Source organism: Numenius arquata, chromosome 14 (assembly GCF_964106895.1).
Source record: "Numenius arquata chromosome 14, bNumArq3.hap1.1, whole genome shotgun sequence".
Classification (NCBI taxonomy): Eukaryota; Metazoa; Chordata; class Aves; order Charadriiformes; family Scolopacidae; genus Numenius; species Numenius arquata.
Window position 1 is genome coordinate 12,570,842 of NC_133589.1, and position 18,282 is coordinate 12,589,123.

Consider the following 18,282-nt stretch of genomic DNA (forward strand, 5'->3'; position numbering starts at 1 on the left):
AATACACTGAGAATTCGGTAGAATTCAATGCAATTAATTTCAGACCATGCGTGTGGGCTGGAGAGCACATTATCTTCTGGAAGTGCCATGGGATCTCCAGGATCTGGAATTGCAGTTTTACCTCTCACCTGTGGGGTAGCCCTGTCAGGCTCACGTTAGCGGTCTGGAGTTTGGGTTTTTTTTTTTTCAATAAGACCAAAGAACAGCAATGCCAATACCAGCCTTTTACTCTCTTCCCTTTTGTGCCTGATTTTTATAGGTGAGGATATTTCAGATAATGTATAAAATGATAGATTTTTGCAATATCACTGTCTGGGGAGCTTGACCTGTGTGCTGTGATAGTTCAGCCTCTTAGCAATAAGTTCCCTGTATTTGTGCTTTAAATAAAAACTGCAATTTCTCATCACTCTTCCTGACCCTGGAGCAGTGGAAACAAGCTGTTCTCACTGAGAAACACTGAAGCTATGTGAGACTGGAGCAAATATAAATATGGATTTATGTTATAAATCTGTGGAAAATTTTGAGAGAAAATTATTTTTGAGGAAAGTCATGTTTGTTAGATGGCCAGAATGCTGGCATTTCTGAATCAACAAAAGGATAGTGCTTTGGAAAAGAGGGCACATGGTTCAATGACGAATGGAAAATAACAGTTAGAAATCAAAAACTGTACATACTAATCAGGAAATTGAAAGACTAGGTAGACTATATTAGAATTACTGTAAACTCAGTAATGAATTTAAGAACTTCAGGGTCAAATCAGTGGCTAGAAAAGCTCTAGGACTCTAGAGTTGAAGGATGTCTCTAAGCTGATGAGTGGAGTACTGAGATCCCTACCCCAGGGCAGATCATGTCCACTGCAGTGTGTGGCAGCCAAGCGCATCTGGTCCATGGCCGGTATTTGTGAAACCACCTGCAGTGTCATTCTCCAGAGTTCGGAAGTGTCCCTCAATGGCACAGTCCAGGTCAGAGCAATGACTTGTACAGTGGATGTAATCATTGCTAATGACAGGATTGCTTATAAGAAGTAGTATTCTATCCGTAGAACATGCAGGTTACTGTGGCAATACAGGAGAACAGAGAGCAAGCAATGGTATGTGGCGCATCTTAGGACAGGTGCCTCTTGTTGTAGCATTCCGAGTAATGTCCTTCTGTTGACATAAATTCATACAAAATTTTCAGTTGAATAAGTTTTCTCCTTTGTAGCTGAACAGAGAGCGTGTGGTTAATAAACAATTTTATTGATTCAGTGCCCAAACTGATAAGTCTAAAGGCAGGAAATTTGGGATTTAACTCACATTTTCAACAAAATTTTAAAAATTCTCTTTCTTCCTGTACATTTTATTCTGAGTCCCTCTATGGATTTTTTCCCATTAGTTTATGCATGTTTTGAAAACCATTGAAAATTAACCTAGATACAAAAAAGTTTTTTTAAAAAATCTTTTTTTCTTTTTGGAAATACTGAACTGAATATTATCAACCCCTTCAAAGTTTTCATGTCTCTTTTTTTGGCTGAAGGCATTCATGGAATTTACCCAAGTGTCGCAAAGACACTGTGTATAGCTACAGTGTCAGGAAGGGCTGATACAACTCTTGGAGGTCTAAACAGGCGAAGCCAGAGTAGATGCACTTAACTCTGAGTATTACTCTGATGAGACAATAGTATAATAGTACAAAGAGAGCTGATGTAGACATGTTTAAAATGGTCCTGAAAAACTGGTGAGCTTGCTCAAAGTGCCAGAGAGATTATTCATGGAGTGTACAGGTCATGCGTAATGTGGAAGCTGCTTTAAAAATGATGTTTGCATTAAAAATCATATGTAATCCATACTTGGCTTTGTCTTCTCTAAGGACTGCCTTGAAATGCTCATGCTCCCCATGACGCAAGCATAGGCTTTTCGCAGTGTTAAGAGGATTTGGTGCATGTATTTAATCAGTGGTTCTGATAACTGAACTAGCTTGCTCATTAACTGCTGGACAGCTCATTAATTTTTCAATGAACTTTTTTTCCTTGCCTTCTAGGTTTATGATGAATGTGACTTGGGAAGGTAAAGATTTGTCCTTCACGGCAGATGGTTACCAGGCGCACCCCAGGCTGGTGGTGATAGTACTGAACAACGATCGCGAATGGGAAAAGGTGAGCAATACCTCTCGGTAAAAGACGTGAGAGACTTGGTAGAAGCCTATTAATGACAAGCAGACAGATTAACGTCACAGATGTCAATGATGATATTCTGCTGTAGCAGGTTTGTCACAACAGTTCAGAAAAGATAATTTTACCGTATTCTGAGTAGGTCTGAGGAGTTTTAACAGGGAAAGCAACATATCAGTGAAGATATGCCATGTGGATTTCAGAAGATTTCTGTGAAACACACCTTGGGTTTCTTCTTACAGTTTAGTAAAATAAAATGGATGAGTGAAAAGTCTCTAGAAATTTGCACCTTAACTACGTAGATTTGTTTGGATTTGTATATGTTGGCAACTCCAGTCCTCTTATTTGCTTGGGTTTGTATTCTTCAACAGATTTTAGAGTAAAAGTACACATTTTAAAAAAACAAACAAACTGTAAAATTCCTGTTGAATTGGAGGATAACCCTTATAATGTTTGCCTAAAAAATCAAAATCTTGACTTGTATTCTCCTGATAGGCCAATGATCTCCATAAACTTCTATATTGACTAGAAGGAAAAATGTCTTAATATGAGGGCCAATCATATATGCAAGTAATAAAAGAAAAAGTTTATCATGAGTGCTTTTTCTTTAAAACTCCCACCTCAGCCTGTGATTGTTTTGGCTCTAAGGATTGCAGGCTATCTGTGCTCCCATGTTTTAAAATCAAGGGACTTTAGACTGTTTGCAATATGAGGCTATAAGGAAAAATACATCTGTATCATCCACCAGTTTTAATTTAAATTCATAAAGCATATCCTACGTTATCTAAATTGCCGATGAAATCTATGAACTCTTTTTCTTATAGTTTTAGGATCCCATAAAATCAACTTACAACTCCACTTTGTAAGACTGCAAGATTCTTTGTGATGTTGAATAATAATGTCGAAATAAGAATTACTGAAGGACATCTCAGTAAATATGCTAGTCATGCAAAAACAGAGAGAGTAGTCCTAGATTATGCTATGTATTTCTTTATGTTCATTTGATGCAAATTTAATTCTCTGGATAAATTTAATCCTATCCAAATGTGTCAATCTGAATCTTTGGAGGAATCTTTTGCCCAGTAACCATTAAAAAAATTTCTTACCCTATTTTAAATTCTTCAGCAGTCTGCATATCATATATAATGTTCTGGAAAAAATATTATAGTACTTGGGGAATATTAGTATGAGGCTCCAAAGGGAAGAAATGGTTAGAGAGGCAGCCAGCAATGCTTATGGTATAATAATTTCATATATTTTGTACCTTGAAACTTCTTTAAAGAGGCCACTCAAAGGACAAGGGAAGATAGGTTTGATGTTTTTGAAAAATGAGCTAACAGCAACAAAGAAATGCTGAATATATGAACTGATATAGTTTGCAAGAAATCACTTGAGCCTGTTTTAACCTTCAAGTGACTCCCCTATCAGAGAATGAAAGATTTGGTGCAGGTTTTGCTGTACCTAATGGTGCATCTTGTATGGCAGCAGTGCATGCTCCACCTGCTGCGCTGGGCTACAAGACTCTGTAGGCTGAGGCCTGTGTTGTCTGTGCAGTTTTCCATCTAGTAAACCCCTTCCTGCTTATCGCTGTGTTTGGGGGCCTTCTAGGAGGAAAAAAAGAGTGACTGAAGGGGGGCTCCTGGCCAGAAAAAATGTATGCATCTGCTCCTAGCTGCCCCTTTCCTTCAGAGCCCTTTTGGTAGCTTTAGTCGAGTTACTTGGGCAGAGACAGCCTGCCCCTAGCTGCAGCTTGTGTCTCTACTTCTGTCGTAGGACTACGGAAAGGGGGCCAGGTTTAATTATGTCAGAGGGGAGAAGTGAAAGGCGGCCAAGAACGGGCTGTCACCACCAGAATCATTCTTCTGACCACAAGCTGGTCCCTGCCTCTGAGGATGAAGACGAATAAACTGACTAATCAATTATCCTGGCAAGCTGGATGTAGCTCTCGGCTATCTCGGAGCACCCCACATCTATGTCAGCAGAGCGTCACTGTGCACTGCAGAAATAATAGGACAGTTCCTCACACTTAGAGACCTGAGAAGGTCTTTGCACACCCCCTGGTTTGTTTGAACATTCCTCTAGTATCATCTTGACATTCTTTCCAAGTTGCATTTCCCACCCCATATCTCTTAGCCAATTTTTTTCTCCTTGTTTCCTTCTCCTCGTGCTGTTTTGCTCAATTTCAGAACTGTCAGAGTTACTCATCAGAGATCTAACATTTCCTGCTTTGAGTTTCCAGACAGGTACATGCTTTTACTTCCAATTACAATATTGCAATGAGTATCACAGAATTGTTTTATTGAAGTCTTATTAAATATCCTCAATCCTATATGGAAAACATCAAGTCCTAGAATCTAATTAAATGATTTACTCATGTGAAAAACTGACAATGCAACAGCCTGCTAATCCTTGTAATGTAACTAGCGTACACAGAAATTGCGAGTAGCTACTTTATTATTTATGTAAGAAAGAGTAATTGTGTTTTATGTGAAGATTTTTTATCTGGTGTTCTCCTGAAAATACGAGTTCTAATTTTAAAACTCAATTTTCTTTGGTTTTGGTATAATAATCTGCTTTTACTTAAATACAATTTTCCCTTGGTCTCAAAATTGATATACTTGACTTGAGGCTTGAGGTTATAGAAAATCCATTCAACCATAGTTGAAGAGCATACATCTTACCCCTAGGAAACTAAGTTCCTTTTACTTTAGAAATTATCCAGTATGGAAACTTTGAAGTGGGAACTTCACATATAAATGGGGTTGACAAAGAGATTTGTCCCATATCAGATTCTGAAAAAAGCTGGTTGAATGATAATAGTTTGAAGACTGAAAATCACTTTTGGGCATGTTCAGCAGGCATCCAGCAAGATATTTTGACAGATCCTAAGGCAGCTACTCAAACTTCTGACATCAACATTCATATACTTGCTGCTAATCTTGACAGGCAAAGGGGCTGCTCTTCTCAGGCGAGAGATTTTTAAGAAGACAAGTGTAATGTGCTTGTTTCAGTGAAACTTGATAAATTTACCAAAGTTAACAGTGTTGCCCAAATATCACCAAAGCACTGCAGGAACACTGTGCTAGTGCTGAAAACCCCCTCAGAGGTCCAGCAGTACCAGCTGCAACTCCCCCATCAAGCTTATCGTGGCGAGGAGCCTATCTTTTTTTGTTGTTGTTTTTAATTTTTTTTATGTGGAAATAAAAGATTGAAGTCATACACTGGAATCTGATTAGCAGTGGCAAAATCAGGTGGTTTAATTAGCTGTGTGTATCATATATGTTAAGTAAGGTAGGGAGGACTGTATAGCATTTAAAGAAGAGTGTATTCCATGTGTAAAGATGAGTTACAGGGTAAAACTAATTTTTTCTGGTGCTCTCAGATAGATACAGATAAAATTACCATGGTGATCTGTATTCTGGGTGAATTTGGGAATATAAGTGTCCTACATTTTTGTAGCCAATGAATTTTTACAAGAAACAAGAATAACAGGTACTACATGGCACAAATGCTAGTTAAATGCCACTGCAAGAGCCGTTACATCGAGCTTTATTCTAAACGTAGCCAATTACCTTTAACTTTCTCCTAATGCAGGATTTAATGTAGAACTTGATTTTTCTCTGATTAACTAGCATATGCCAGATTGATAAGCTCTGTGTGAAGTTGTACACATTTGTGTCTAAGTAGGAATGAGTGGGCAGAGGGTACGCGATTCCTGCCTGGAATAAATGAACCAAGGTCTTCACAGAGAGCTCCATCTGGCTACTAACATCCACTGTCGTGTAGCCGAGAAAACACAGCTATCATGTCTAATGGTATGGCTGAAACTTCACCGGATGAGAACTGATAAGCCTAATGCTTGGTCAGATTTCTGTCAGAGCTTTTTGTCAGAATACTGAGATAATCAAAGGTCACTGAGATGATACAGGGTAGTTTCTTGGGAAATTTCAATTGATTTCAGAGCAAAGGTTGTGACAGCTGAAGGATCCTGATGCCTTATGAAAGACATTCCCTAAAAGTTGTGAAGAAATGCATATATTTTAACTAGAACAGATGAAATTGCATGATCTAATCATCCCTTTGCTGTTGTATCTTTTGTTGGTAGCTCTGCGGCCTAACATGATATATTATGTTCGCCCATAGGAGAAACAGCTTGCTCTTTAACATCTGTTGGATTGTCATTTTCTTTGTCCCATCCTTGTTGCTTCGTTTATTTGGTCTTCCTGTAAATATGCCTATCCTGACACTTACTGTTGGGTAAAAATTGCATATTGTTTCTGCATCAGTGAACTTTTACTTAGCCTAAAGGCCTTTCCTTTGACCTTTACTGTACTGAATTGTTTGAATTGCACCAATTATTATGCAGCTTCTCTTAAATCCCATATTCCCAAAGAGGATGGTTCCCTGCTCTCTGCTGCTGTAAAGGAATCGCAGCTACCGTGGAAAGCAGTGGCAAAGTGTGCTTTGCTCCTGTTCTTTGCAGCTAATATTAGAGAGGAGATTAGGAAGACTTTCAGGGCAGCTCTTCCTCTCTGGAGGTAAAGGTATGGCTGTCTGGGTGTTTCTGGCGAGCTGTGAGGTCTTCCCTGAGTGCAGAGGTGACAAAAAGTCTTCCCTGTCCAGAAGGTGGAGAAAGGGGCTGTCGATTTGTTTAGCTCTTTTCTTTTCTAATGACATAATCAACTCATAAAACGGCTTCTCTGGCATGAGTTTGAACTCTTGCGCTACATAGAATTATTTGGGACATTTCCCAGTACCAAAACTCTACCAACCACTGAGGATTTGGTAAGTGCTAATTACTAATTCTGTACGGAAAAATGAGGCTACAGGAGGTGGTAGCTTTTCTTTCTCCCACTGTTTGTTTATAATCTCGCTGGGTACTCTCTTTTCCTCCGAGCCCTGTCGGTTGCAGGGTTGGAGCCTTCCTGGCAGCGTAAGGAGCAGCCACAAGGGAAGAACGGTACATTTGCATACCCCCTCTGAGATTTTGCAGCAAATTTTGAAAACTTCAAAGCCTTTAAATGGATGTCTTCGAACCACCCAGGACTGTAAAACACTCCCTATTAATAAGACATGAAAGTGCTCGCATCATATTTTGTCATTTAAATTTAGAGTGTCATTGTGAAATACGGACCCTCAGAAATGTAAAGCGGCCCCAAGGTTTGGGGCAGAAGGTAGACAAGAGATGCTGCTTCTGGAGGAAGGATTTTGCTCTTGAGCTTTGTTCTGCAGCTGCCTGTTATTGCTAACCCGACAAACTCAATTTATGCTTTCTAGTTATTGACTTAAAACTTGCCAGCGTAGCTCTTCTTGTAAGTGGAAAAGTGTGATGAAATAAAAGTAGTAAATAGTTTTTCTATAAATCAAGATGAGTTAGAGTTTGCGTTTGCTCAGCATTATTTTCTTCACAAAAGTGAGACAGCTCAAAAAGTATGTTTGCAATATGTGTGTGTGTCTTTAATGTAGAAAGAATATCCCTGAAATTTTTTCTCTATTCACAGGTTTGGCCGGGTAGTCCTGGGAGTGCATTTAGTATCCATGTTGCTGTGTAACATTTTTTCTTACAAAAGGATGATGACTGTGTATTGCACACAGTTCCCATCTGCTGGGAAGAGGGTGATAGGACCAAGCTATTTGTTTGTTTTCTGTGAGATATGCCGGTGTGACAGACTCTCTTTCCGTGCCAGCATTGGCACACAGGGGAGAACATACTCTGCTCTTTTCTCTCTCAGCTCAGGATCTGGCCTTGCTCCTTTTCTCTGATTCAATGGTCTCTGTGAGGGTGTGTGATTAAGATTATGTCAATCATCCTCATATTATTTAGAGACTGCTTTAGGGTGCAGTGGGAGAGGGGTCTCTGCGAGGTACAGCAATGCGTAACTTTGCAAGCAGGCTAGCTGTATTTATCTAGCTGTTACACAGAAACACACCAAATACTTCATTATCAACCTCCTCGACTGCAATATTCAAAAAATAAGTAGGCATGCATGAGGTCGTCAGACCATGTATGTAATACAGTGAGTTTGTAAGGTGCTTTAGACAACAGTGGATGAGACGAGGACCCCATGATTGCTAATTCGGTCTGACGTCAAACAAGCTCTTCTGTGCTCTCAGCTATTTTCTGCTTTCCTTCCTGTATCCTATAGAGATTCAACCAAAGGGAATATTCCAGGCTGCGTATCAAGATGGAGAAAATAGGAAAGAATGTGCAAATTCAAAAGAAATACAATGGTGTATGTACCATTGTGCAAGTCCACACTTGAGTGGACACACAGCTGAGTTTTGCACCTACAATAGTGAATCATAGAATCATCTGGGCCGGAAGGGACCTTCAAAGGTTATCTAGTCCGACCCCCCCCGCAGTCAGCGGGGACACCCCCAACTAGACCAGGTTGCCCAGGGCCTCGTCGCGCCTCACCTTGAATGTCTCCAGGGAAGGGGCCTCAACCACCTCCCTGGGCAACCTATTCCAGTGCTCCACCACCCTCATGGTAAAGAACTTATTCCTAATGTCTAATCTAAATTTGCTTTTTTCCAGTTTAAAGCCATTACCCCTTGTTCTGTCATTGCCGGCCTTTGTAAACAGACTGTCTCCAGCCTTCCTGTAGGCCCCCCTCAGGTACTGGAAGGCCGCTATGAGGTCTCCCCGGAGCCTCCTCTTCTCCAGGCTGCACAACCCCAGCTCCCTCAGCCTGTCCTCGTAGCAGAGGTGCTCCAACCCCCTGATCATTTTCGTGGCCCTCCTCTGGACCCTCTCTATCAGGTCCGTGTCCTTCTTATATTGAGGGCTCCAGACCTGCACACAGTACTCCAGGTGAGGTCTCACCAGAGCAGTGTAAAGTGGCAGAATCATTTCTCTGGATCTGCTGGCAACACATCTCTTGATGCGGCCCAGGATGCGATTGGCCTTCTGGGCTGCAAGTGCACACTGCCTGCTCATGTCCAGCTTTTCATCCATCAGCACCCCCAAGTCCCTTTCCTCGGGGCTGCTTTCTAATGCCTCATCCCCCAGTCTGTATTGATAGCGAGGGTCTCATTTGCTGTTGACACTATTTTTATGAGAGTCCCAGTCTTCTGACCATAAATTAAAGATTTTTATAATTTGAGGCAGGATCTTTCCCCAAAATAATTCTGTTGCCCTTTTTTCAAGTGAGGGAGATTTGTATTTCTCTGGGATCACATCATGATCAGTCTGACTAGAAATGACAGAAATTTACCATAAATCTCTGGATATTTTGTGGCATTTCCACACAGTAGAATAAAGGTATTTGCATGCAGTTTTTGACAGTTCCATAATGGAGCATGTCTGCATTCTTTGAGCATTATCCTCAGCTTGGATTTTCTTTTTAAAAAATATTTGTTATACAAATACACACTACTGTGTTTATTACTTAAAAATCTTTCTTAATGCAGTTTCGTCTTCCCTTTCCATTTTTCAATGGAAATTGATATTTCATTGTATATGATGAAAAAAAGCTCATTTTCCCTTTTAATTTCTCTAGTAATGCTCTTTTTCCAGACACACTTGTGTTCTTTGCACTCCAAGCATGCTATTCCATTCTTCATTGCTCAACTTGCTATAGACTGTAACTAAATGTAGTACATTTGGTTTAAGGCTGGAGCATAAATCAAATTTTCAGACCTGTCTTTGAACTATTCAGTAGTTTTATCTTTCAGATTGCCTAATCCAGAAATCCAAATGTTCCTCCTGTACTTTATTTAATATTCCATTAAATAATTGTCATTCTAAAAAAGCCATGTTACCTAACTGAAAAAGAGATTTTACAGAACAAAATGGTTGTATTTTCCCCATGTTCTACATGTGCCTAGAGGTGCTAAGGAAATGATTCCTCAGCCCATGAGATTTTGTAACAGCATATGGTTGCGTGTGAAGGTGACTGTGTGTTACACCAAAATGGGGATCTTAAATACTCTTCATCTTCCAGGTTAGAGGCAAGGAGTAGGTGAGGAAAGGGATGCAGGTAAGACTGAGAAAATTGCCCTGATTCATCCACAGCAAAATTTCCTGTCATTAGGCAGTGGCTACACCAAGTACAAATGTTTTATCTTATATTGGCCTCATTTAAATTCAGCATGGCTGGGCCTGCCACACCAGCTGAAATACGAGAGATTCTTCTTGATGCAGTTGGCACATGTCTCTGGCTGCCTGCTGTTAGTGAGCTGTGCTTTCAGCTGAGTTCTCTGGGCAGCGGTCTTGCTTCCAGGAGCTAGGGGAAATTATTATCCCGACCGACACAGAGTTTTGAAATCTTAAAAATGTTTCCATTCTGTTTCAGAGAAAAAGAAGTTAAACTTTGAAATTCTATGAATCAGTAGCCCAAACAAAACAAAAAATAGATTGGAGTAGTTTAAATTCTTTCACCTCAAATTCACCCCTACATATTTTGATAACTTAGTATGTGTTTCTAGATAGCAAGTCCAGAACTATAAGTGCAATGTCTTTATTAAAACATCCTTATTTCTGTTTACAGGGTATTTCAAATGGTGATTTCATGTTTTGAACAGTAAAAAGCCCACTTTCTCAACTGTTTTCTTTAAGAAATTATGACAGTGGAAACTAAAAGGTCTCTGCTGCCCATTTCCCATGCTATCAAGATATAATTTTGGGAACCTGGCAGGCCTGTGCAGTATTTTAACTCCCTGTTGTCCTCTGGCTACCCTTTTCCAAGCAGTGGTGACTTGAAGACTGAGGAAAGAAAAAGCTCCTGAATGGCAAAGAGTTCCCTTGAGATTGATCAAGTACAAGTGGGAAGTTTTAAGCTGCAGATGGAAAGAATGAGTGTCATTCTTCACTGTAATGTTAAAATTTTCACAGTAGAGGCAGTGTGTTTCTATCCTACATGTGAGTTTACCACTGTTTTATTTTTGTGGACCTGTTAGTCTTTGATAGACTGGGTATGAAAACCGTTTCTGGACTCTGCTAAGAGTGTGTAGAGTTATTGTGCACTGCTGTGCCCTATTGGAGGCTTATAGTTTAACCTGCAAATTAATGTGTTCTAGTGTCCAAATAAATTGTCATTAACATGAGAAAATGTTGCATAAAGAATATCTGCATCGGAGATACCAATATTAGTATGTTAAGCATGTTAATTTAAACACAGACCCCTTCTACCTCAAGATGCTTGAACTTGGTCGGAGGATGCCATGTTTGGTTCATTTCATCAGTAGCTATAATGATCACAGAGTAGCACACTCTGAAAATGAGTGCTGCAAAACACTGGAGGCAGTTGAATTTTGAAGCTGTCTGGGTTGGTAAACTATTTCACTGTAAAATGGTTTGTTCAAATATCACCGTTGTCTCCTAGTGAGAGCAGAAACTGAACTTTTCATATTCTACTTTTCATATTTTACATATGAACTTTTTCATATTCTACAGCATTTATAATGACCTTCACAGGTCATGCATGCTTTTTTTAACTCGGATATTTTGCTTTGCTGTAATAGGTAAACCACTTTAAGAATCAGTGTTGAATAAGGACTTAACATTTGGGTTTGCACACGAATTCTTACACTTTATAAGCACACCTGTTTACAGTGTTCTGAAATAAAATGAGCATGTGTAATTGTTATAAGCTGTTGGGTTTTTTCCTAAGCATTTGAAGGTTTTAAAGACATTCAAAATGGATATTTACTGCATGTAATAATAGATATGATGTCCATAAGTGACATAAATGCCATCCTGCAGGACAGCTACAAAGGGATGCAATTTCATAAATTCTCTTTATTTCGATGAGAACCTGCTCATGTTTCAGTTTTGCATATTCTACAGCTTTTCTGTGTCATTTCAACCTTCATCCTGTAAAAAAGGGATACTATCAATTGCACAAGGATGTCAGAAAAATGAAATATTTGAAGATACAAAACATTGTGTAAATAATTAATATAATTCATATTTTTGATAACAATGCTGTGATTAGTTCTGCACAAACTAAAAGGCTTCTAATACAATTACAAAAATCCTCCCATATTTTGACTATGTGCTTTAATTGTATAAAACTAAATTCTTATAATCCACTTAAAAGAGAAAGAAAAAAGTGTTTTGGTCATTCAAACCTGTAGCAGAATGATAGAAGTGCAGCATGTAATCTTCAACAGTGTAACTTTTCAAAAACAAAATACCAAATAAACACGGAAACTGTTCACTTGTGAGTTCAGCATCAGCAGCAGAGCAAATCCAATGCCGGTGCTAACCATTTATTAATTAGAACAAGCAAATCCAACAGAAACATTTCCTAAACAAAAGGAGTAACCTACAGGCTCTGGCTAATTACTACCCTTCCTCATTTGCCATTCTTAGCCCACTAGTGAGGATTTTCAGAGCTTTTCTGCCATTCTTCATGACATTGATAGCTTTCTCCTGTACTTTTTTTTTGTTGTGCTTTCCGACCCTGTGGGTTGCTGAGCGTACGGGTGGTAGTAGGGCTGACCTGCAGTGGACAGGCAATGTGTGCACCATGTAAAGCCCAGATGAAGTTAGTGTGACTCCCTGGGACTGCAGCAGTAGACCTCTTTGGACAGAGAAGTAGGGATGCCCCGAAGACCCAAGATGTCATCTTAATTTTTAATTATTTTTAAAAAATTTAAAAAAAAAATTGAGCAGTGAATATTGAGATAAAGGAGATTATGAGATTACAAGGAGTGAATATTGAGATAAATCCATAGAATGCAACAGATGAAAAAAAATTGACCTAATGTTACAGACTCACTCAGCACATAACACTTCAATACAGATGCAACTGTCAAAAGAAATTAGCGTTTCCTAAATTCAACCATTTAAAAATATCATGGGTTTATCTTTCTCAGAACAATAAAATGGCAGTTACTCCAGTTTAAGTATGAAAGAGAATCATGATTCATTTTTGTAACAGCATCAAACCAGTTGTTACATTATTGGTGGGCTTAGAGTACTCATATTGTCATGGGCAGCCGGTATTGCGGTTGGTCCATGGGACAGTTGTTGGGACTGTGCTGCAGGTGCAGGGGGGCTGGAGAGGGAAGTGCTTCAGGGTCAGGCAGAGCTGCCTCCTCGCAGAATCCTGGAGCGAGTGATGTAAAGGCAGGTCCTCGACGTGCAAATGCAACTGACCCTTAGTCACGTTTCTTTTCTTCTTGCTGGTTGGAACAGGCAGACAGTAGGGCACATTTTCCACTTCTGAAATTCATCGTAGTACTTGGCACGTTTGGTGTTTGACTGAAGAACTGAACTGGCTGGAATTCTCCCTGTTCCAGATGGCCAACTTCATGGTGTACTTAGGGCATAGATATAAACAACACTGTGTAAGCTAACGTAAACCAGCACAGACTCTGCTGTGACTGTGCTTACATACCATAACTTGATGATTAAACTATTTGCAATATAACTGTCTCATACGGTGTTAAAAAGAGATGTTTCCCTGTTTATGAAATTGTTTTTCTCCCAAAGGCTTCATCCATTGTATTTTGGTTAAATTTCATACTAGAACTGTAGGTAGTATAAATCCTGTGCCCAGTTGCCATTGATTTAGGTGTGAATTCCTAATTCCCTTGAGAAATTTTGAATTTCCTAATTTAAGTGTATAGAGATTTGGCATTTCTGCCTCCTACGTTAAAGTTCAGCAAAACATCTTGACTTACGCACAGGATGGAAAGGAAATGGCGAAAGGCATGTACTTATAGGATTCCTTAAATAGTAATGGGTATAAATCATGTTCTTTGGGAATTTTTGTGATTAATTTTAAGATCTTTAGAAGACAGAAGGTACAGGACAGAAGAATGACAATTTCTTTACATTTTTGGGGTGGACCTGAGTATCTCATTGTACTGTAATTCCCACCATTTTCCTTGTAAAACAACTATTTTAGCAGTCTCTTGATTATGTTATAATTTATTTAGCCTAAGCAACTGAAGAATTATTAAAATGCATTAGGTTATAAATTTTGTGGATTGCTAGCTCATTTGTATCGTCGCTATTTGGATAAAACATGCAATTAGATTTATGGATACAAAGTAGCCAAACGCAATCTGAGGAAGAAAATGCAAGAGTTTTCAAAATACTTAAAATATATGCCCCTTTCTGGTGTTCTGGAAGTGGAAGTAAATGTAGGTTAATTTAGAAGGGATAATTTATAATAGTAAATAAATAAACAATTTTAATGTAAAGTGCAATATGGTTTCTTAAACTTCCTCAATAGTTGGCCTTAACTAAAGCAGAATAAAAGATGTTCTTTCTAATAAGAACTAAATCATGCACAATTGAACTTGTGTTTAATAAAAACATGGTTTGCCCTGGCTCAGGTGTGATGGAACCCAAGGTAAAAGCTTTCACAATGGCTTTTCAAACTATAAGAACAGAGGACTCTTCCGTTTTGAGAAGATACAGAAATGGTATTATGATACTTCGGTTATCAGTCTGATGTGTGTGTGTAGGGATTAATTCTCTTTTTCTTTTTTTTTTTTTTTTTTTGAGAGCTGTTTTCTTATTACTGCAATTGGTCCTGATTACAAATGGAGTGCCTCGTTGCTGTTCTGGCTCAAATAGAAATGATACATGCCAAATTTCAGTGCAGCTATAGCCAGGTGATAGACAGTGTTAACTGATGGTTAACTGATGCCATCCAGTCTCTATAAAGCTGTTACGTCTTAAAGCAACATTACCTTACTTGTCTTTACTACAGCTCATTTTCTCACTTCGTGCAATTACTAAAAAGTTCTAAAGTAACTTTGATTAAAACAAAACCAAGACAACTGTCTTTGAATGTAATTTCCTGTACCTGTATCCCAGCACATTTAATATTAGGTGTCATTTGTCAAAAACGAGCAAGCAGATATCAGCAGCCTATGTATCTTGGCATTTCAGGTGGGGAAATGGGAGAACAACTCCCTGAGCCTGAAGTACTCTGTCTGGCCAAGGTACAGCTCCTTTGCAGACAGCGACCCAGACGATAACCATTTGAGTATTGTCACCCTGGAGGAGGCTCCCTTTGTCATTGTTGAGGATGTGGATCCTTTGATGGAAAGTTGCCAAAAAAACACCGTGCCATGTCGTAAATTTGTCAAAATTAAGTAAGTAAACATACAGCATTCCTTTTTCTTTTTTTTGAGTGCAAAATATATTCCCCTATTTTTTCATTAATTCACTCCCTTGCTTCTTCAATTATATAATTGTATTCTGATACTTTGCTGTTCTTTTCCTCTTGCTTCCTATATTTGCTTTTCCTTCTCCATTTCATTTCCTCTTTCTTTTTCCCTTTCCCACGCGGTATGCTCTTGTTTACACATCTGCCTTTTTAATAAGTTGAAATGTTCTGGTTATATGCATGTAAGTCACATTGAATTAATGACAAGATAGTAGGTTTATAGAAAATTCAAAGTCAACTAGAATTAGCCCTTTTCAGTCACATGGAAGAAGATCGTGTTCTAAAATTGGATTGTTTTAATGAGTCCTCTTTGAATTGTTTCCAGTTATGTTGAAATATGCCTGTTTTAATTAGTCTTTAACAATTGGAGAATGTCTCCTATTGAAAATGCATGTTTATGCTGAAGTTTGGTAAAGTTTGAAAAGTCCCCTGCTTTGATTGCTCTATAACTTTGGAGTAGTCATTAGAAATCAGTGGAAAATTTCTCATTGTGCGTTTATCAGTATTGTTTCACCTGTTCTGTGCTTCAGTCTATATGTTTCTGAATGGAATATAATAATAACATTTTTTTACTGAGCAGATGTTAGGGAATATAATGAATGCTTCTGAATGTTTGCAGAGACTGGTTGTGCGCGTGCTTCCTCAGTCCAGAGAAACTTTTTTTTTTTTAACATAGCTGTACTCAGTCAAGTCCTAAACTATTTTCTATTTCAATTTTGAATTCTTTCAAAGTCTGCAAAATATTGCATTAGCTTATGAAGATGCTTATGCTGGAAACTTCTAGAGGTCATGAAATGAGCATTTCAGAAAAAAAATACAGAGAAAGTCCTCATCTTTGCATTCAAAGGTGGCCTGAAGTTCACCTTCTCAAAGCGTAGAAAAAGGTGCAGCATCCATTCTCATTATGGTCAACTGCTGTGCCTTTATATAGCTTACATGTTGGGGAGTTCTCTGCTTACTAAATGGCGTGTAGTCTTATGTCTTGAGAGTAAAAGTAATGAATATTTAATCTAAGCCTAAGAGAGAGATTAGTAAGAGGAGACTGTACGTCTTGATGGAGGAGTGAAGTGCAGTCGGCTGGATACTGCAGCAGAAAGCGTGTCATACAAGGTCTACCATTATCTTCTATTTATCTCCCTGCGTTATGATTAGTAAGAGCTACAAACACCATGTAAAGCATCCTCTGGGTTATTCAGAAAAGCATGGTCACTCACAAGCATGACAAAATATTGTTTCACAGTATTCTAAATCTTGCTGTTATGGTTCCTCTGTTTTTCCCAGTAGGAATGTTTATGTCTCTCCTTTCTGTTGACAGCAACTCAACTAATGAGGGAACTAATGTAAAGAAGTGCTGCAAAGGATTCTGCATCGATATCTTGAAGAAGTTGTCTAAAACTGTCAAGTTCACATACGACCTGTATTTGGTGACTAATGGGAAACATGGCAAAAAAGTCAATAATGTGTGGAATGGAATGATTGGTGAAGTAAGTTCTGTTAGGTAAAAGAGCTCTTAAGTAAGAACTTAGCAATGTTTGTTTTTAATTCTTTTGGAGAAATGAGGTATTCTCTACTGAGTGGTGTCTTTTCTTTGTGGCTCAGGTGGTATATCATCGTGCAGTTATGGCTGTGGGGTCTCTCACTATTAATGAAGAGCGCTCTGAAGTGGTTGACTTTTCAGTGCCATTTGTTGAGACTGGGATTAGTGTCATGGTGTCACGGAGCAATGGCACAGTTTCACCATCTGCTTTTCTAGGTATGATTCTCCAACTCCTCCAGATCATTTAATTGCATTCCTGTAGAGTTGGGTAGGTTTCTCATTGACGTGTTTCTGTTGAGTTTTGAATTTTACATTTGGAAGCTTGTACCATGTCAACATGCTGATTAACGTGATTATTAGCACATTGGTACTGTTGGTTTCAAATGCAGTAAGTGAAAACCAATGACAGTGCTTTCAGTATGAAAAAGAATCCCCCAAAATCATCGGTTGGGAAAATTACTTCCTCAAAAGCTACTTCTTTACAAACTATTTTATGCTTCTTTAGCCATTATAAATGGTTTAATATCTTTTACACTCGCATTCACAAAATAATTTTAAAACCCCTTGTAGAACAGTTAAGAAAAAGAGACTTCCTTATGATTCTAGAGGTCTGACAGCTACTTTGATAACAGTTACTTCTGGCTTCTGAACACCATACTACTGCACTGGAGAGCTTCTGAGCGTTTTCTCCATTGATGCAGTTGAAAAGTGGCAATACAGCAGAGAAATCAAAGGCTGGACAGAAAGATGATGGATACAGAGAAACAAAGATGTTGGTTTTCTTTCTGTTTGCTTCTTGTTTCAATTGTTCATTTCTCCTTTTATTATTTCCCTCTCCTTCTCTTTTAGTGCTTATTGTTTACTTCAATATTTGGTGGTTAGCCTGAATTTATCTGAAGCTGAAAAGAGAATGAGCCACCAGATGGATCAAAAGTGCCTGGAATGCTATGCTCCTCATAGTGTATTTGAGCCGAGTATTTATAAAGCTATTTTGCACAGGAAAACAGGGCTAGTGACACTAAAATCCTTTAAGTGAAATTGAACAAAAATATCAGTATATTCCAGATATCTTATTGAACAGTTTAGTATGTTCAAGTCCATTGGGTCAGCAGTGATGCCAATTTTGCAGCACTGACTGGATGGTTCCTTCTTAGATTGCTAAGTGTGAAAGTTCTTCACTTCCACTGAAATCGCATGTAGCCATTGAGGAACAGATTGTTGGAGTAGTTTCAGCTACAAGGAGGCAAATAATCCAGTTTTCTTGCACAAAAATCATCATTTAGCCACAGAGCTTTTTTCTCATACCTGTTCCATAAAGGCACATTACAGAGATGACGCAAATAAATATAACCCAGTGAGTAATCAAATAACTCCCAAACCCGGTGACCAGATTTTGGTGGTGGTTATTATTTTGCTTAATGAATGAAAGACTTTTTAATGAAATTACAACAGGCTGTACT

General features: G+C 38.6%; 1 protein-coding gene across 1 annotated transcript in view; it reads left to right on the plus strand.

Annotated features, from left to right (window-relative positions):
• GRIN2A (glutamate ionotropic receptor NMDA type subunit 2A) overlaps positions 1 to 18,282 on the plus strand; it is a 180,358-nt gene that overhangs the window by 113,547 nt on the left and 48,529 nt on the right. The window contains exons 4-7 of the mRNA XM_074158266.1: positions 2,020 to 2,134; positions 15,006 to 15,211; positions 16,601 to 16,769; positions 16,885 to 17,038. Coding sequence (XP_074014367.1) covers positions 2,020 to 2,134; positions 15,006 to 15,211; positions 16,601 to 16,769; positions 16,885 to 17,038 — 644 coding nt within the window. The remainder of the gene's footprint in view (positions 1 to 2,019; positions 2,135 to 15,005; positions 15,212 to 16,600; positions 16,770 to 16,884; positions 17,039 to 18,282) is intronic.